Consider the following 21,493-nt stretch of genomic DNA (forward strand, 5'->3'; position numbering starts at 1 on the left):
TGGCGGCCCTTCCGGCCGTGTCTCCGATGGGTACCTCGCCCTTCCTCACCCTGTACATGCCGTGGTGGAGCGGTACTTCATCTCACTCATTCATGGCGGCGAGGATCGGCGGCATGGTGCTGTGGAGGCTCGCCGCCCGATACGCGGAGATGGACTCGCGCAGCAGGAGGTTGCTGTCTGGCGTCATGATGACGTCGATGGCAGAGTGGCCACACAAGGTAGAAGTCTCAATATGATCTGAAGATGGACCTGCGGAAGATGGTGGCGACGACACACGAGTGCGTCTGACCGGATTGTGCCCCAGACCCGGTATGTGGCTCGGCTGGGGCTTCCGAATATGTTTCGATTTCCGGCTTTTTGATGTTAGGCTTAAGTGAGTGGTTTGGGTAGTGGCCCAGCTAGCACCCCTTCATCATTTTGGATAGGAGTAGTGGCATGTGTTGCCAAGATGGTGGATTCAGGCTTATTGTTGTAATACTTTGTAAGGTCCTCGAGAATAATCAATAAAGTGGCCGTATGCATCTCCCAGATGCAGAGGCCGGGGGTCATCCTCCTTTTCTAAAAAAACACATCGTCGACATCAACAAGATAAACAACAAAAAGAACAGCGCTCAAGAAAAATAGAGGCTGCCTACGGAGTTGGGATGCATGCTCACTTCTGAATGCCTACCCTCCATCCTGAACCAGTAGAGGACCGACATTAATGGCGCGATGATTCCACCATCGGGGTGAGCATAGGGGAGTATGGAGAGAAATTAGGAGAGGGAGCGCAATTTCCAAATCGAACATACGAACCCCTGAGATGAATTCGAGTGGTGAGTGGGAGCAGTTTGTCATTGAATCGAAGTCAATACAAGGAGGCGGGCGTGCACATGACTCAATCTATGTCCAGTGACCATTTGAAACACTGAGCCTACCCGTCATCCGCGTTACAGGTTGGTCACTTTGTCTACAAATTACGAACATAAGCCTACACCCCATAAACCTCAACGTGGCCTGCACACCTCGCATGCATTGAACGGAAAATAGCGGCCACTAGATAGGCATCAGACGCTTCTGAAGACTCCCATATCTATTACAAAAAACTGTAACGTTCGTCATTTACAAAAATTGCTTAAAAATGTTCAGAAATATAAAAAAGTGTTCATATTTTTTCATAAAATGCCCACAAACATATTAGAAAATATTCTCAATTTTTCTAAAATGCCATGTATTTTTCTAAGAAATATATTTTTTAAGAAATAAATAAATCTCGTGTTTTCCTGGAAAACCAAAATAAAAAACCCACTGAAAACTAATAAAACAGAAAAAAACCTCAAAAAAAGGAAAAATAAACTCACTGAAAACAACTCGCTACCGAGCCTTACACTACATGGGCCGGCCGCCCCGAGCGTTCGAGAATCTGTCAGCGACCGATCTGTCAAAAAGATCTGTCTCGCTCCTTCGGTTCTTCCCCTCGCTCAATCTGTCTCCCTCGGGCCGCCGCCTCGCTAGGGTTCGGCTCCACCGTCGCCGCCGCCGCGCACCGCGACCGCCTGCCGTCACCGCGCACCGCGACCGCCTGCCGCCGAGCGCCTCGACCGCCTGCCGCCGCGCACCTCGACCGCCTGCCGCCGCCGCCACCACCGCCATCCCGGCGCTTCCCACCTTCGTCCTTTTCCACGATGCTCCGTCTCCGGCCGTCTGCCCTGACTCCCAGGCAGCCATAGTCCGAGCTCATCTACCCTGATTCCCTGACATCGACCCCCGAGCTTCTTTCCCGTCAATTCCCGGGCCTAGGCCATTCTCCGCCTTCCACGATCCATATCTTCATCGGCGCCCTTTCACTCTTCCGTCATGGCAATGCAAGACCATCCTTCTCCGTGTGGTCGCCACCCCCAAATCCTGCTGGATAGAAAATGTTTAGTGGGCCAGTTGAAAAATTCCACTACCGCGAGAACCAAGAATAGCAAAGGGCATCACTTGGAGCTTTCTTTTAAAGCAGTTGACCCTCCAGCTATCTCGTTGTGCCTCGTCAGCTGCGTTGATCAGACAGGGGAGCTCTTGCCAGTAGATCCTCGTATACTTGGTGAGGCTGGAGGGTCTGTACTGCTGGCTTTCACTTTCTTCGGGAGTGTCCACCATTTACCATTCACCGACTATTTCGTTTACAAAGCAGGGCCAAATTTTCCCTGTCTTCATCTTATTCCAAGGCCATATCCATCTTCTTCTGAGGCAAATTTGGTTGCTATCCTGCCTGTTAATGATAACAGTGAAGACTTTGCTGTCGTTTTTCCTCATGTTGAATATTTCGGGCTCGAGTCTCGCAAACATTACACACTCCACATTTATCGATCTGATGCAAATGATTGGCACACTCAGGTGGCTCATATCGCCGAGGATAATGAAACAAGGATAGCTAAGCGTAAGCTATTGCTTCATGATGCCATGAGCGTGGCATATGCAGAAAATGGTATCATAGGTTGGATTGATCTTTGGTGGGGAATTCTCTTATGCAATGTCTTGGATAAAAAGCCTATCATCCGTTTTGTTCCATTGCCAGTACCTGAACCATGTGATGCTTCTGAATTCCATTTGACGTTTGAGAATCTAACCCCAAGACCACACCGTCATGTGACGATATTCAATGATTTGATCAAGTTTGTTGAGTTAGATTTTCATGTGCAAGATCCTTTCTGCAACATGAAGCGAGGAAAAGATATGGTTGGATGGCTAGGACCTGGAGTAGATCGATTTATTCAGATATTTGTCATGATGGTCTGACGTTTGATACATCTGAGTTATCTTTTAGTGATTCAAGTTTGCCGAATCTTTTACCTGAGATGTTTGATGACAAAAACAGTTTGACATGGGGGAATTTGACCAGTGCTGGGCCTACATTAAGCTTGCACGATGACAATGTTATTTACATTATGGCGAAGGAGAGCATGTGCCACCGGACAGCATATGTACTTGCTGTGAATGGTAAAAGTTTGAAGCTCGAGTCTGGTGCGCCTTGCTCTGCTGAAAACATGTTGTGGTTTGAACCAACCTATGATCCGTGTGTTCTTTTTAGGTCTTTTGGCACAACTTCAGGTACTTATGGAGCTAACAAAATTTTGTATTAACCAGAGAAAAAAAATGTTTTTTTGTTGTTGAAAACATTAATTACTGCTATACATTATGCTTTGCATTTTTTTTGCAGAGTCGGTTAAAGAATTTGAAACCAAAGGGACAATATCTGAAACCAAGGAAGGGCTGGCTCTCTCAGTGGTGTCGAAGCGTCTTCGCGCGCTACGGAAGAAGCAGGATCGCATTGCGCAGATGGAGGAGTCGGTCGCCGCCGGCAAGGTGCTTAACCAGGACCAGAAGGAGGTGATGCATTCAAAGCCCACCATCGCCGCGCTCATTGACGAGCTCGAGCGCCTCCGCGTGCCACTCTCCACTGCCCTCACCAAGGAGCTCTCCACCGTCCCTGCACCTGCTGCCGGTTCCTCATCCTTTGGCTCCGATTTGTCCATCCAAGACCTCCTCGCGCTTGTCTACTTTGGCTCCCTTTTTTATGTCAAGTCACCAGACGAGTTCATCACCACCATGGTTGCACGCAAGCACGAGCGGAGCAGCTGCATCACCTACGGCTATGTATGGGATGATACCGTGGACCTGCTTACGGAGAACGACCTTGATGCAGTGTCTGCTGTGGCGGCCCTTGCCACGGCTCGCCCTGCTTCTGCGGTTGGCGTCTCCCACCATGACGCACTCCAGGCCTGTGCCCATCATGCCCGCCTATGGCTCACCCGTGCTGATGTGCCGATCCACCCTGGCTCCTCTATTACATGTGAGGGTTGATATAGGTCTGTAATTTGGTTTGTTTTGAGCTCATTGCTGATTGAAATCTGCGGCTTTTCGCTGTAGATGCTGCGGTGAGGTCCAAGTTAGACAGGATCATGGCATCGGACTACTACATGGCGCACCATGGATCTGAAAGTGTGCAGGCACTGATGAGCATGACTGTCTCACCAGAGGCACCATCACTTAAGGAGAACATAGCTGCTGAAGGTCACAAGGTAAAATAGCAAATTGCACTCTTTTGTAATTTAATATATGCTTAGCATGGCGAAGTGATCATTGCCCTGAAACTTTGTTTTGATCTTTGTTGATGATTGCTCCTAGTATTATTATTATCATCATTGTTGTTGTTGCTGCTGCTTTTTGTGCTGGTTCAGTAGTAATGATCAATGTGGATTATAACTTTAACAAAAAAACTGTAACGTCACTCCATTTGGGGTGTAGATTATGCTGTTTCATATGGATGTTGTGGGCTGTTGCTTAGATATAACAGATGGTGCCTGTGCATTTGTGTTCTGAAAAAAAACCCGCTGAAATACTAACTTAACAACTAGTATGATCGTTGTATAATATTATGTGTAGTGCTACCACTATCTAGGTACAGGATGGTCTCTATTCTGATGGGTCTTCGCAGTTTGCAACATAGTAGTTGAGTTTTTGTTGTATTAAAGATTATAAATATCATGTGCTAGAATTCACCATTGCAATCATGCAATAACATGATTTTTTATTGTACATTTGTTCCTTTTTTACTTTGTTGGCCATTACTTAAAATGCTGGTTGAAAAGAACAGCAATCCTAATCCCTGATATAAACATTCTGAAAAGGGGACACATGCAAATGCTCTTGTATTTTTATTACGTTTGTGAATTTAACGGAAAAAGCTAGCATTTCTGCAGCATGAGTGGAGAAACCAAGTTTAGTGCTCTGACAATATTTGTACCCATTGAGTAAAGCAAGTTTCGACGCGGCCTCTCTGCATTGCAGTGTGCAGGGGTAAGGCTTGCATTATATAATCCTTCCCCAGACCCCACCTGGCGTGGGAACTTCTAGCACTGGGTCTCCTTTTTTTGTATAAGTTAATTTTTGTGCTTCTAAAGATTTCACTTTAGAGCCCCCAGATTTGTTTCTTTTTCCAAGGTGCAAAAAGAGTTTGTTTTTCCACAACCTACAGGAATCTGAATGGTTCAAACATTTGCATGTATAATTTTACCTGAATTTTAAACACTCGGAATTATTTATTAGCTTGCTATCCATGTGCTAGAGCCATGAGTTGGTCGCGAGATCTTATGGGTTTCACCTCTAGCCTACCCCAACTTGTTTGGGACTAAAGGCTTTGTTGTTGTTGTTGTTGTTGTTGTTGTTGTAGAATTATTTATTTACTGTCCATTGAAGGAACACATGCTCCTGGGACCTGGGTGCCATTTTACTCCTAGCTGTCATTTTTTACTTGTTGCTTGTCTACTTTATGATTACGAGTTTAGGACTTATGACCAACATTACTTTGATAACACAACTTAATAGTTTTATATTCTTTGGGTCTGGTAATATATGTTCTTTAGCATCCTAGCTGTGTACTTGGATACTATTGCAAGAAACCTACAATGGTCATTAGTCTACAAAGCTTATATTGATCTTGTTGGTATGTTTACTTGCTGACAGGAGGAGGAGGAAGACTCCTCGCATGCCACAGAAATCTACAATGGTCATCAGTCTAATGCAGCCGATGTGCAAAATATGGTAAAGACTGGATGACCTGTGGAGTGTTTTTCTGTGTATGTAATATATTTCTGGCTTATACTAACATGCCAGCTTCAGGAAGGTAAATCCCCGGTGAACCCTCATGAGGAATATCCCTTGGCTGAGGCAGAGCAGGAGAAGTTTGATGTGGAAGAACAAGATCAGAGGTATGCCGAGCCAAAAGAGCGACAGTTTCAGCGCCCTCGGCGATCTTTTCAGAACCAGCGAGGTGGTGATCGTGGCAGGAGGGGGGCTTACCCTAATGGCCATGGCAGGCATGGAGGCGGCCGTGGCATGGGCAGCGCATACCAGAATGGGCGTGGAGGAGGTGGTGGTGGTGGATACCAAGGAGGCGGTGGTGAGTACCAGAATGGCTGGGGTGGTGGTGGCGGATACCAGGGCGGGTACCAGAATGGCCGGGGTGGTGGTGGTGGATACCAGGGCGGGTACCAGAATGGCAGTGGTGCTGGTGGTGCACACCAGGGCGGTTACCTGAATGGCAGGGGTGGTGGCGGACACCAGGGCGAGTACCAGAATGGCCGGGGTGGTGGTGGTGGTGGTGGTGGCGGAGGCGGGGGCGGGGGCGGGTACTACAACAACAACGATGATGGGTACTACCAGCCTAGTAACTTCAACAACAGGGGCAGGGGCGCAGGGAGGTGGCCACACAAACACCGAGAGGGTTGAGGCAAGGGCATATCTGGAAGTCTGGGAGCCATTTTGTTATTATATATAACTAACTAACTTAACCTGTCGGTATTTGCAATCCAATCCGTCCCCATCTGTGAGTTTTTTTGTCGCTGTAATGAGTGCATATGGTTGGTTGGTAAATGTGGAATCTCGTTGAAAGTAGCTTCAGGTCACATATGTTCATATCGATGTGTTGCTTCTTTTTCCGGATGTGTGGGTCGTCATATATTTCTTGTTGGTTTTATTATTTTTGTTGGATGTCTTTCTACGTCGTTCCTGATTGTGTTTGTGTTTCCTTTGTTTGTTTGTTTGTTCTTGTCGGTATCGTCCCTTTTCTTGAAAATAATAATAATGTTTGTTTTGGTGATTTCTGCTGTCTTTTACAATCCTGACAAGTTGTTTTATGCAAGGTGCTAGGCGTCACCGTAGCCGATTATGCATCCCCCGGTGCCAAAATACTGCAATAGGCGAGGCCGAGGCATTTTTTTTTACTGGAACCGGCTTTGATTTGTTGCTGCGACCCGGCGACAGCGAGCCATGCTTTTTTATTCTGGCCGTGGTGCGTGGTGGCCGGCCGAAAATTGGGTCGGTTGACCGACGTCTAGCCATTGGCTTTTCCTTCATTGTAAGCTCCGAAGCGGAAACGTCCCCTCATCTCGAATCTTGCTTTTTTAGAACACAATATAGACGCAAGTGCTCATCCTATTAACGCACACACGCACATCCTACCGAGCATCTTTGAGAGGCTGAGCCGGCATATCATCTTGAGATTTTACGAAGTCACCGTAGGATAAATGCGAGCACCAGGACTTGAACCCTGGTGGGCTGGGGATACCACTGTCCACTTAACCATCCAACTACAAGTTGGTTCGCATCTCGAATCTTGTTAGAGCAATTGCTCCTTGTTGTATGCATAGGAGTAGCGGAAATTCAACATGGGTCATACTACCATATGGTATCATTATCCAAGCCGTTGGTCCACATAGGGATCAGTGAACACAGGCGTATTGCATAATGCATTTCTTTTTCATTGCATCAATATTCAATTGGGCCAGTGCTTCTTGCCAGTTGTCCATTAATGTTGTGGCTCACAATGGTGTTCTAACGGCGCTACTTTCTACTTTTTCTGGACCGGAGCCTGTGGCACATGGTCTGCTCCATACTAAGGCCAACTCCAACGCACGACCCCAAATAGACGTTCGTTTTGTCCGGATTTCGTCCGTTTGAGGGTGACAATGGGGCCGTATCCACCCGGATTTGAGTTTGCGTCGGCCGGGCGCCCAATGCGCGGCCGCATCTTCGACGCATCCTGTCCCCGTGCATGCAAACATGAGAAACTAAGGATTTAAGCCGCGGCCACGATTCGCACTAGTTCACGCCGGCCGGCAACACAGCGGCGACCTATAGTCTCATGCCGGCAACACAACCAACGGCCGACACAGGAGCCAGCCTTCAAAAAGGACATGTTTCACGCCGGCAACAAAGCCAGCGGCCGGCACACCAACTAGCCTTCAAAATGGACAAGTTTTGTCACCGGCAACAAAGCCAGCGGCCGGCACACCAGCCAGCCTTCAAAAAGGACCGCCAGCGCGGCCAGCGCGGCCGAGGTCTCACCTAGTTCATGCCGTCACGGGCGAACATCTCCTTCTGCCGGTTTGTGAACCAAGCCTTCCTCTCCGGTGACATATTGTTCTTGTCGACGCTCATCAACGCTAGTGCCACCTCCTTGGCTTTTGTGTCGGCATTGGTGGCCTCGGTCTCTAGCTTCTTGAGTTGAGCGGCCTCCTCTATGTCGAGCTTCCTCTTCTTCACGGCCTCCTCCATGTCAAGCTTCTTCGTTTGAAGATCTAGGTATATCTTCATTTGCTCCTCCTTCCCTTTGCTCCTGCTCTCCTCCCGCACTTTTGGCTCATCATGTTCTCCAAATTTCCTTGCAAGGCTATATAAGACGCATCATGCTTCTCGTCGGCCTTTGAGCTTGTCTTGCCCCTCGGCCTCTTGAGCACGTCTCCCTCATCAGCCATGGCCGCCTTCTCTCCTCTCTTCTTCTTAAGAGCATTGTATTGGTCCTTGAACTTGGGGCAATCTTTGATGAGCACCCAACAATGCCCAACATGAGGAGGGCGTGCGCCTTGGAGACGGTGGACTCCTTGTCGTCGAGGTCGGCCTGGTGCTGCAACGCACGCCGCAGGGAACACTTGGCGGCGTACTCGACAGCGGCCTTCTTCTCCACCGCGACAGTTCACCGGTTCCTCCTCTTGGCCGATTCAGCGTCGAGCTTGGCGGCCTCCGCCGACGTGAGCTCTGACCGAAGCTTCTTCACAGATTTCATTTTCTTCGCCATGGGGCGGGCGGCCGGTGGTGGGTCACCGGGATTCGCCTCATCGGCCATGGTGGATGGAGGGAGGGGAAAGGCCGAGGGCGCGAGAGAGTGGAGGGCGAGGCCCAGGAGCGTTTGGAGGAAAGGGAGGGAAAGTGGCCGCTTGTGCCACCGATGGGCGGGCCAAGGGAGGACAAGGGCGCGCGTCCCGCCCGTGCGCGTGCTATCCGTTCGGCCGCAAACTCGTCTCAAACTTGGGCCAGGAATGGGTTGAAAGCGGACAGAAAACGGACGACGACCCGTTTGCGGTCCTGTGTTGGAGGTCCTGCTTTGTCCGTTTACCCCCAAACGGATGCAGACGGGCCATTTGGTGTCGTGCGTTAGAGTTGGCCTAAGCCATCGGCCCAATTTATACAGGTCGTATGCCACCGGGCAATCCTCTAGTCAATCGTGATCCCTTCTAATTCCTATCATTTTGGTTAATTCACTTTATCCCTTTCTGATGGGGATTATTCAAATCCATGTAGTGCGCATCAAACTGGTGCATGCAAGCATACAAGCCCAATACAGCTGAAATATGTCTGCATGTAAATGAAGCATCCTCATTATTTGAACTGAACTACGTTAAGCATCAGTTTATTACAATACCATAGAGTTGAAAGCCAAACAATTTCTTGATCAAAAAAGGGAAACATTCCTGGTAAAAAAAAGGAGAAGCAGGTTTGGTACACAGACAATATATGAGACGGTCCAGGAGATGTCCGTGACCTAAGCAAACTGCAAACTGTTGTTTGCAAGAAAAATTCAAATAGCTAAGCATGGTCATCATTACTGCCGGATGCGCCCCATTCATTAAATAAGAAGGGGGTTTAAAAAGATATCCAGGCACCGGCCAAAGGCCGAAAAGAAAAATACAAGCCGTTACTCTCCCGACATCAGAAGACCCAAATGTTTCGCCCCTGCTAGGACCCATAGCCTCGCCTCGTGCTTGATTGCTTGGAGAGTGCTAAACGTTGGAGCGGAGCGGCCTTGAAAAACCCGTGCGTTCCTCTCATCCCAAATTGCTTTCAAAACGAGCACGAAGATAGAAGGCATCGCTTTCTTGTGTGCATCGTGGGCGGAAGCCGATTCACACCATCAATCATGGATGCTCGTGTGAGTCGCCCAACCAGAAGTATCCAAATCAATGAGTTGAAGCCCAACTCTGACCATCTCCCAAACTCTCAAAGTGTATCTACATTGGAAGAAAATGTGCTCAACCGTCCTTATTCACGCCTACAGAGGGTGCACGGACCACTGTTTGGCCACCCTCGCTTGGCCAAGCGAACGGATGTCCATAACCTGTCTTGGATGGAAAGCCATGCAAGAAATGTGGGGGGGGGGGGGGGGGGGGGGGGGGGGGGGAGACTCTCCAGACAACCTTGTACATGGCAGAATGGGTGATGGTCAAGTAGTGCACGTTATAAGCCAAGGACGCAGAGTAGCTCCCATAGGCCGTGTGTTTCCACAAAATAGTATCCTCCACGCCCGCTTGTAGCTGCACTCCGTGAAGGAGAAACCAAAGCTCTAGAATTGCCAAAAAATACTGCCAGATGCGCTACAATGGCAGTGAAGTACATCCTGAGCTGGGTCGCAGGCATCAGCTCTCAGAATTTGCTCTCTGACACTCGCTCTGACAGAGATGACCATGGGTGTTTGGTGCCGCATAAAATCTTGCGACTTTTTTGACTTTCTCATTTGCTATTTTTTCTGGTACAAGGAAGAAACGGTGGCCGGTAGAGATCCTACCTCGGTGCCATGATCTGGCTCACGCCCGTGCCATCGCACGAGCACCAAGACCGGGTCCTAGCCCTACATGCACGACACGCACAGACGCGGCACATGCCTAACTGAATTTAACTGAAAAATGGAAATTAACTACTGCTACCAACGACTAGATTAAGTTGTCAACGAATCACCCCCTAATCTTGTCATTGCTGATTTATTTCCGAAGAACTCCAGTCATGCCGATCCTCCTCCTCAGCTCTTGAAACGCCAGACGTCCAAGTCCCTTTGTCAAAACATCAACGAGCTGATCACTGGTTCGAATGTAGTCGATGTCGATCTTCCCTCCCTCCATGCACTCCCGAATGAAGTGGAACCTGATTTCAGTGTGCTTGCTCCGGTCATGGAAGACATGATTCTTCGACAGAGAGATCGTTGATTTGTTGTCGACGAGCAGCTTCGACGACACTGTCTCCTTATTCAGCATCTGGCCGAGCAGTCGTGCCAACCAAATCCCTTGACACACAGTAGTGGTGGTTGCAATGTACTCGGCCTCGCATGAAGAGATGGCCACCACTCGTTGCTTCTACGACTACCAGCTTATAGTGTTCTCACCGAGGAAGAAGATGGCGCCCGTCGTGCTCTTTCGATCGACGATGTCCCCGGCGTGATCTGAATCGCTGTACCCTGTTAGCTTCAACTCGCCCTTCCCGCGCTTGAACGCACATCCGTGCTCCAGCGTCCCTGCTATATGTAACACAGCAGGTTCTTCACCGCCGTGTAGTGATCTGCAGCAGGGGCCTCCATGAACCTGCTCAGAGCCTACGGCGAAGCTTATGTCTGGCCTTGTGTGGGTCAGATACCGCAAACCTCTGATGATGCTCTGGTAGTACGTGACATCCACGGCATCCCCGACACTGTCCTTGCTCAGTTTCAATCTTGCCTGTATTGGTGTGCTGACTGGGTTGCAGTCTGACAGCCCAGCTCGCTCCAACAGACACTTGGCATATGCCGTCTGGCAGAGCGTGATCCGATCATGCTCCTGGTGGATTTCGATGCCAAGGTAGAAGTTGAGTTTGCCCAAGTCACTCATGCGGAACAACTTGGTCATTTGCTTCTTGAAGCTTGCGATCTCCTCCGTGTTCACGCCGATGATGACGAGATCATCCACATACACCCCCAACGAGCAGCAGTGAGTTTCCTGTGCCTCATCGGTACACCGCGTGCTCCGACGGACAACGCTTGAAGCCGAGTGTGCTCAGACTGTCGTCCAGCTTCGCGTTCCACGCCCTTGGAGCTTAGCGCAGACCGTACAGGGCCTTGCGAAGGCGCAACACCTTGTCTTCTTCTCCGGTCTTCATGTAACCCGGCGGCTGCTACACATACACCTCCTCGAGAAGGTCACCATTCAAGAATGCGGACTTGATGTCCATGTGGTGTACCTGCCAGTCGTGGTGAGCGATGAGGGTGATCAACACACGCGCCGAGTCCATCCGCACCGCGGGCGCGAACACATCCTCGAAGTCAATCCCTTGCCGCTAGACGTAGGCCCTGGCTACCAACCTCGCCTTGAGTTAGTCACGAGATCTTGTATTACGTAACGAGTAAATAGACTTGTCGGTAACGAGATTGAACTAGGTATGGAGGTACCAATGATCGAATCTCAGGCAAGTAACATATCGCCGGACAAAGGGAATTGCATACGGGATTACCCGAATCCTCGACACCATGGTTCAACCGATGAAGATCTTTGAGGAATATGTTGGAATCAATATGGGAATCCAGGTCTTGCTATTGGTTATTGGCCAGAGAGGTGTCTCAGTCATGACTACATGATTCCTGAACCCACAAGGTCGCACGCTTAACGTTCGTTGACGCTATAGTAGTATTGGGATATTTGATGATTGGTAACTAAATTTTGTTCGGAGTCCCGGATGAGATCCTGGACATCACGAGGAGTCTTGGAAAGGTCGAGAGGTAAAGATTTATATATGGAAGGTCGTTTTCGGGATTCTGGAAAAAGGTGCAGTTTTTTCGGTGTTTTACCGGGAAGCTTCGAGAAGGTTCCGGAGGGGTCCGGAAGTCCACAAGTGGGTCCACCAAGTCCCACATGCCAGCATGGGCTGAAAGGGGCACCTTGGCCTTCATGGGCTAGGCGCACCAGCCCCTAAGAGTCCCATGTGGCTAGGACATGTGGAAAGGGACTAGGAGTCCAACTCCTACTAGGAGTAGGGCTCCTCCCCTTGGCGCCAGTCCTACTAGGAGTAGGGCTAGACTCCCAGCCCTCCCACGCCTATAAATATAGGGGAGGGGGCGCAGCAAGGCACCCCAACACATTGGCATTGGCTACTTCCCCGTCTCTCCCTCCTAGCATAGTTCTCGTCCACGGTTTTTCACTTAGCGAAGCGCTGCCATTGCTCCACCACCACCATCTCCACCACGTCATCGTGTTGGTTGAGATCCCATCTACTTCTTCCCTTCTCTTGCTGGATCAAGGAGGAGGAGACGTCACCGAGCCGCACGTAAACTCGGAGGTGCCGTTCGTTCAGTGCTAGATCAGTTTGGATCGTGATTGGATCGCGAAGAGTACGACTAGATCAACCGCGTTATATAAGCTTTCGCTTAACGGTCTACGATGGTACGTAGACACACTCTCCCCTCTCGTTGCTATGCTTCTTCTAGATAGATCTTGGGTGTTCGTAGGAATTTGATTTTCATGCAACATTCCCCATCAGCTTACAGTCAGGAGCAAAACTTTGGCTACTACTTTTTTTGTCGCCGAGGTGCAAGGTAACTACAACGTCATACTAGGCCGTGATTGGGTTCATGCAACCAATGCGTGTCGTCTACTATGCACCAGTTTTTGATCCAGTGGGTTGATGGTGAGGCAGAAATCATTTATGCGGATAACTCGTCTTCTGTTGCTTTGGCCGATGCATCAGTGGATTGGCAACATCCCAATGCTACTTGCTTAACAGGGCGCGTTTTAAACATGGTTAGTATTTTATGTATACATATTTCTTATACATGGTTCGTATTTTCAATATACATGATTAACTTTTCTTTAATCTCACATACATTTCTTAAAACGCATGAATAGTTTTTTACAAACATTTTTTTAACAATATTAACATGTTTTTTAGATAATACTCCCTCCGTCCTGTAATTCTTGTCGCAGGGGTAGTACATTTATTTTTTGCATTTTAGTCCTTCCACTTTCAAAGCTCTAGAAATTAAGCCCCCATCTCCTTCCTCCTCCTCCTCCTGTCGCACGCGTCGCCGCGGCGGCCACGGCCAGCCGCCGTGGCGATATGTCTCCAGGAGAAGGTAGCCGCTGACGAGCAGTTCCTGAGCCACTGATGAGCCCGCCCACGAACAGGACCTCTGCTGCCCATGAGGAGGATCTCCGCCGCCTGCCCACGAGGAGGACTCCGTCGGCCGCCCACCGACAAGCGGGTTCTCCGTCGCCCACCGACGAGCAGGTCCTCCACCACCCACCACCGCCGCGCTGGTCCACTCCGTCCACGATTCTGCCGCCCACTGCCGCCACGCTGGTCCGCTTCGGCCCGCCGGCTGGTTGAGGTGGTGGTGGCTGGCGACGCCTCTGCCACCATCGCTACTGCTGGTGGGCGATGCCGACGCCCTCCGATCCCCGCCCCGACCCCTGAGGCCTCCACCTCTGCCTCTGCTACTCCGCTCTGGTCCTGCAGCTGACACGGAGTGAAATTGATCCGCAGCTCACTTGGGGTGACCGTGTTGATCAGCAGCAACAGAGCTCCAGTAGCATCTCCCTTGTGCTCATCTGGCCTGCTCCTTGTGTTGCCGCCAGAGCTCGGTTCCTAAGGAAGGAAGAAGGCAAAATTCAGTTAAAATGTCAGGTTTTAGTTAATCTGTACTCCAAACTGTTAAAATTTACTATCAATTTTCAGCAATGCAGCATTGAGCCTAAACCTTTTTGACAGTACAAGCAATGCAGCATTGAGCCTCCGCCTCTGCTGCTGTCTGGCTGACTGCCGACCTTGGCTTCCTCTAGAGCCCCCACCTCTGCTGCTGTCTGGGTACGTACGGAAGCAAATCAATTATAGTGAAATTAATAGTTACGATGAAACTGATAGTCATCTGGTGAAATTGAATGTTTCTAGATCAATTATTGCTAGCATTATGGAACTAGAGCAGATCATCCAATTTTAAACATACGCAATCACTGTGCTTTGCTAACCGTCATACTGTTAAGTTACTGAACATATGCAGTCACTAAACATATGCAAATTTGGAGAACTGTTTGGTACTGCTGGAATTACTCCAGTTTGGAGTACTCCACAAATTATGAAAGTTCGAAGTACAAAATTTAGTTTGTTACTTCCAGTTTGGAGTACTGTTTGCAACTTATGAAAGAAAATTATGAAAGCAACTTCTGTAAAATGGCTTTGTTTCTCTGTGTTTCTGATGCCTTTTGCTTCCAAAGGCAGTTCAGTTCACTCCAAAAAACAATAGTCCAAACTATACTCAAACGGTCAGATTTTGTAACTGTACTTAAGGCCAAAATTCAGTGAAAACATCGCCAGTCTGTTAAAATTTAGTTTAAAGATTTGTACCTTGATGCAGACTAAAAGGAGTAGGTTAAGTTGAAAGTGCTAGTTATCGACTAGAGGGGGGTGAATAGGAGATTTTTATGTAAGTCTTCAAAACACGAGGTCTTTGAACGCAAACTGATGTAATGATCCTATATGATATGCAGCGGAAGATGAACTACACTAGACAAGCCATAGTCAAGTAAACAGTATGGTGAAAGAACGAAGACTAATAGCAGCTAGGTAGTATGGATCAGAATGGAAGACAATATGAAGCCAAACAAGCGATAGTCTTCACACAGTGAAGTTAAACAGATCAGGCAAGCAAGCAATGACTTCATGAAGACAAACTGAAATGTAAAGGAAGTAAGAGATATAACCAGTGGCTTGGTGAAGACAAGGATTTGGTAGACCAGTTCCAGTTGCTGTGACAACTATACGTCTGGTTAGGGAGGCTGAGATTGAACTCAGAAGACCGCATCTTCACCTTATTTCCCTTGAGCTAAGGACACCCAGTCCTCGCCCAATCACTCTGGTAAGTATTCAAGGTAGACTTCCAAACCTTCACATACTTCGTTCACTAGCAATCCACAATGGCTCTTGGATGCTCAGAACACGACGCCTAACCGGCTGGAGGATTCACAGTCCTCAAGTGTAACAAGTCTTCAGGTCACGTGGACAGAAAAGACTTCAATGATGCCTAACACTCTTTGGCTCTGGGTGTTTTGGGCTTTGTCCTCGCAAGGATCTCTCTCTTAAAGGCTTTGGAGGTGGGTTGCTCTCAAACGACAAAAGCCGTGTACTAACTCTGAGCAACCACCAATTTATGGTGTAGGGGGTGGGCTATTTATAGCCTAGAGGCAACCCTACATGATATGTCCGAAATGACCCTGGGTCACTAAGGAACCGACACGTGTCCAACGGTCGGATTTCAAACACACGCGGCAGCTTCGCTTGGTCTACAAGCAAAGCTGACTCATCCAACTTAGGATAAGATTTGCTCTCATTATCTTCGCTCGAAGACATAGGATTTTGGTTGAGCATCACATCAGTCATCTAACTTTGTTCACTTGGACCCCACTTAACAGTACGGTGGTTCCTATGACTCAATAAAGAAGAAAAGGAAACTACGAAACAACTATGTCTTCGCACTCCATAGTCTTCAGGTGAATGTCTTCACATGTCATTATCTTCGTCGTGAATGTCTTCACGAACAACCATTGTCTTAAATGTCTTCATACATTTTTAGGGGTCATCTCTGGTAGGTAAACCGAATCAGTGAGGGACTACTACCTGTGTTATCCTGCAATTTCTCACAAACACATTAGTCCCTCAACCAAGTTTGTCGTCAATACTCCAAAACTAACTAGAGGTGGCACTAGACACTACAAAAAAATACACTTCCGTGATGATACGTGTTTGTCACAGTAGGTCGCGTTTTTTGTCATGCATGTACATCCATGACAAATTTATGACAGAATCAAGATAGTCATACCTGTGCTGTCGTAGAAGTGTTCCATGACATTACCAAAATTATCATCACGGAAGTGTCCACTTCCATGACGATAAATCGCGCGTCACAGAAGTGCTTTCGTCAAGGGTGACTGACACGTGGCATCCACCGTAATGGAACACCGTTAAGCTATCGGGTCGGGTTTTGGATCCGATAACCCGTTAACAGCCCCGGCCAATGGGAAATTTCCATGTGTAAAATTCTTATTGGCCGGACGAAACACGTGTCAGCTCGTCACTGGGTCAGATAGGCGCCTATGATACGTCGACACGTGGCATGGCCCAACAGAGGCCCATTCCTGTGAAAAGGCCAGCCTGTTTGACTTGGTCAAAAGGTGGCGGGCCGGCCCATGTAAAGCCTGTTAACGGCCTATTCGCATATAGCCCATTTACAGCCCGCTAACCCAAGGCCTGTTACGCCCTATCCGAATTAGGCCCAGTAGCATCATCTGGGCCACCCAATATGATTCCAGCCCGTTTTCACTTCTGGCCCATGTATGGCCAATGACGTATTTCGGCCCATATGAGGCCCTATGTAACTCTTGGCCTATTAACGGCCCATGGTGAAACTGGCCCGTAATGAACAGTGTATCACTTTACACCCATTAACGGCCCGTGGTGAAACTGGCTCGTAATGAACAGTGTATCACTTTATACCTATTAACAACCCGTTATTCCGTTGGGCCGTTTCCAGCCCATGTTATCTTTCGGCCTTCTTAGAGCCCATTTATTCTTGGGCTCATTTCCAGCATTCGTTTACTTACGGCCCGTTACTGTCATTTTCTGCTTGTGGGCCAAATTCAGCCCGTGGTTACAGCCGGCCCGTTTGTGGTCCGTTGATACGTTGGGCCATTTTCATAGCGTCATAAAATATGGCCTATTAACGATGGCCCGTTATGGTCGGCCCATGAACGGACGATTCCAACTCTAGCCCGTTTACGGCCATAATGCGGCCTGTTATTGGCCCATGTTTGGCCATCGATCATACTGCCCGTATAAGGCCCATTGATGATACAGCCCGTAGAAGGCCCATTGTTTCTACGGCCAGTAGAAGGCCCACTGTTTCTACGGCCCGTAGGAGGCCCAGTGTCACTACAGTACATATTAGCCCATGGTTATTGAGGCCTAGTTTTAAAAAAATAGGTTATTGCAGCCACTAGCAAACCGCGGAAAAAGAACTGCAATGACTAGAAGCAAACAAATAAACAAGACAACAAGGAAATAAATAAGCAAGCAACTTACGCTAGGCTATCACGGCTATCACACATATTACATCCACTGAGCATCAAAGTTCGCCACCAGTGCAAATAAACACGCCGACAAAAGAATATACAAAACTGAGAGCACTTCAAAAGGCACTAGGCCTGGCCAGGTCGGGCCCCCCCAAACAGCTGAAGAAGCTGAGTAGACCTCAGTTGTGTCAACGATAGATGCAGCAACACTAGATTTAAGGCATGATGGTGCGCACATCAGTCCTCTGACATCTTCATTGCATCTTTGACTTCAAGTCGGAGCTGAGCTGAAGCAAGCCTTTCTGCTTTAAGTTGAGACTGAAGAAGTCAAACTGATTGAGGCACAAAGGTTGTCTCACACCTGCTGGTGAGTAGCTTCAACTCACTATCTTCATCAAGACAGGACGTTGGGTTCATCTCGCTGTCCTCAAGATGGTTTGGCTCACTATCTTCCCTAAAGTTCTGCCTGGCGTAAGAGATACGAGTCTGAAAGAGAAACAAGGAGACACGTAACAGGTTTCACAATTATATAAGCACATAAATGGATCTGTTCTGCATAAGGAACATGTTTTTACAACTACAATTTGAAACTGGTAGTTGTTGCAAACATCCAATCAGATGTAAACAGCAAAGCAAACAGTAGTGGAGGAAATGATGCCTATCCTAATCTATACTAGAACAAAGTTTGAAGGCTTGAGAAGGATGAACTTACATTACATGTTAACACGGGCTGGACAAAGCCCTTCTCCATGTTGATGGAATGATAATTCAATAAATTCCCCAAAGAAAATTCTTTATAAGCGTTGCCATTATTCTACATTTTGCAAAGAGTAAATATAGATCAAAGAATATTGGAAGAAACAGAGGATAATGAAGCTCAGGTGCAACTGATGATACATAATCAAATAGCAATTAATTAAGTACAGCGTTACAAGGCAAAAGGGAGAGAGGTACTGACAAGAGCAATGCAGAGCCCATTATTGTTTTGAGATCGTATGATCCTTTGAGCAAGGAGATTCATCTGAAATTAGTTTTCATACAAGAGAGAAGGTAAGGCACAAGCAGAAATTTAGGAGTTCAAATTTTGAATTGATATCGTAGACAGTACCTGACGCTGGGCTCCCAGCAGTTCTAATAGGGGTTTGGCCACTGGAGTAGGGGTAAAGTGTGGTACAGTTGGGCCTGTGTTTTCTGTGGCTGCTGATCTATCTGATTTAACAGGTATCACTACCTTTTCCAAATACCTAGTTTGTACTCCTTGAGGATCTGCACTCACCCTCTTCCTTTTGGACATCTATTACAAAAGAACAACATTTGACTGGAAAAACATAGTGTGACGACACATGGAATAGGTACAGAAAATGGATAGGTATGGAATATACTCATATATGATGCTTAAACTAAGCAGATGGTGTGACAAAGTAGAAGTAATGCAAGAGGTCAGAAGCAAAATATGTGCGACCAATACAACTTTGCAAAGTTAGAGCAAGCACCTTGATGGGTGAATAAGATAGGCCATCCTCCACCATGCCAAGTTTGTTAGCCAGTGGATCGTTCCGCAATATTCCTCTCGTGCGCCCATTCTCATATTCATTTTGATAATGTTCAATATCTGAAATGCATGAAAACATAAAAACAAGTGAGATTTTCTTTGTAATGCAGAAGTGATTCTAATCCAGTACCGCCTCCCTGTAAACCCCTTTGTGGTATCTCTGCAATTCTTTTAAAAGATGCCATACATGCTGTAATTTGTTGTGTGCATTAATATAATGTGGCCTACTACTCAAAATATGAGAGCTCCAGAAGTGATGACACTTCGCAGATGATAGCTTCAACATATAGTAAAGAAGAACAAGTCGACCTGACCTGACAGATTCAAAATATACTAAGGGAGAACAACTCGACCTGACCAGTCGACCGCAAGAGAAGAGTATCATCTTAAAGAAGAGCAGAAGAGCAAGCAGATTGAAGATATTACAAGTCTTTTAATACAATGTCGGTTGGCCACCCATGATGAACCAGAGCGCACAGAGAAATACTATTCTTTTCGGTCTCTCCATATGTTGCTCACATGCATTTCGAAACTAAAGTAGGAACATTTAGCTAACCAATTAAACATCTCTCAGTTTTACTAATATCAGCAATAATATCAGATATGAATTTGTACAACTAAGCTTGTTTAGCTCGATGGGTGGAGGAGTGCTATTACGACATGAACCACGTAGGCTGATTGTGGTCATCATAAAATGGGGAAAACATAAGCATGATGAGTACAGTGTTGACCATGGCAGTGGGATGGCAGATCTGAAGCTGCAAACCGCGCAAAGGGTAGTTAGCAACCGATGTTTGCTTTGAAATAACAACTAAGATTTGGTATGGACAAGAAAGTACGGTCAACAAGTGACAAAGAAATGCAATTATGCTGTCTCTCTATATGTAGCGACATGCAATTGGAAACTCAAGTGAGACCTTTAGCTAACCAATTAAATGTGTCGATTAACTAATATCAGTATCATATCACAATCATATTTGAACAACTAAGCTTTCGAATTCTAAGTGTTGTGTTGTTTAGCTTGAAGGGTGGAGTAATGCTAGTACGACAGAAAGCACCTACGCAGATCATAGTAGAGTAGATAAAAGGGGAAAACCCTAAGCATCAAGAGAAAAATCAGGAAAGTGGAACTAGCTGGACCAGTGGGTGGCGCACATGCTTTTCGAAACGAATATAGGAACATTAGGTGACCAATTAAACGTTCTTTGTTTTAGTGATATGAGCATCATATCAGATTCGTATTTCAACACGTAAGCTTTGGGTTGAGGTCTTAAGGAGCAGTGCTAGCACGACACGAAGCACCTACGATGATGGTAGTGAATATGAAGGGGGGAAATCGTAAGCTTTACGAGTATAGTGCACGTGCCATGGCGGATCTAAAGGTGCAAACCGGACAAAGCTACTTCACAACCAATGTTTGCTTTCAACTAGCCACTACGATTTGGTACGGACAAGAAAAGTACAGTAAACAAATTACGATCTATTTTTCGGGTGAGATCAATAACTTAAGCACATATGGAAGAGTACCACCTCTCTTGCGACGCCGTGTAGGCCTATGCTGATATGTTGAGGGTGATGCGGGTGCGATGGCTGTCGGCGGCGGGGAAGAAGACTTTAGACGGCAGACTGCCGGGTCGGGGGATATATCCTGTTGCCGTGGACGAGGCGGTCGTAGGAGCGGCAACAGCAAGGTGGACGACAGCGCCGATGAAGTGAGAGGAGGCGATGAAAGGATCCTGGTCCAGCGCCGTGGATGAGAGACGTCCATCTCTTGCAGTGGACGACGGGGTAGGGGTAGCGGCTCCGGCAAGGTGGATGATGGGGTGGCGGACGGAGGAGGCTGGCTGCAGTGCGGAGGTTGTCATTCCGCTGACGGTGTATGAATGGGGAAATGGAGGGGGGATCTCAAACTTTGGGACGCGCTTCTCTGAAATGGGGGAAAGTTACGAACTTATCCCCCGTTTAAAATTTCGGACATCGCGTCGGTTGGGGATAGGACGGTAATCTCGCATCTCCCAAATATTTCCCGGTAACTATTTCGGGCGAGGAGAGGGTGTTTTGCCGCCCACGGTTGGCGCCCACGGTGTATGAACGGGGCTGACAGGTAGGGCGGTTGTGTCACGTCTGACGGAAGTTACACATCCGTCCCTATTTAACATATTAGCCTACATCGATTTCGGGCGAGGAGAGGGTGTTTTGCCGCCCACGGTGTATGAACGGGGCTGACAGGTAGGGCGGTTGTGTCACGTCTGATGGAAGTTACACATCTGCCCCTATTTAAAAT

The 21,493-nt window shown here is 47.7% G+C and overlaps 1 protein-coding gene across 2 annotated transcripts; it reads left to right on the forward strand.

The window, feature by feature from the left end:
- The first annotated feature begins 1,427 nt into the window (after positions 1–1,427).
- On the forward strand, positions 1,428–6,500 carry LOC125550479. Of its 2 annotated transcripts, none has more exons than XM_048713485.1 (5): positions 1,428–3,075; positions 3,185–3,817; positions 3,895–4,046; positions 5,494–5,568; positions 5,647–6,500. In XM_048713485.1, the coding sequence occupies exons 1-5, from the start codon at positions 2,709–2,711 to the stop codon at positions 6,253–6,255; spliced, it is 1,836 nt and encodes a 611-aa protein (XP_048569442.1). In that variant the 5' UTR covers positions 1,428–2,708; the 3' UTR covers positions 6,256–6,500. The 2 variants fall into 2 exon arrangements, with proteins under 2 accessions (XP_048569442.1, XP_048569441.1); XM_048713484.1 differs by having other exon boundaries at positions 1,431–3,075; positions 5,491–5,568.
- Positions 6,501–21,493: the final 14,993 nt, after the last annotated feature.

This window comes from Triticum urartu, chromosome 4, assembly GCF_003073215.2.
Source record: "Triticum urartu cultivar G1812 chromosome 4, Tu2.1, whole genome shotgun sequence".
NCBI classification, from domain to species: Eukaryota; Viridiplantae; Streptophyta; class Magnoliopsida; order Poales; family Poaceae; genus Triticum; species Triticum urartu.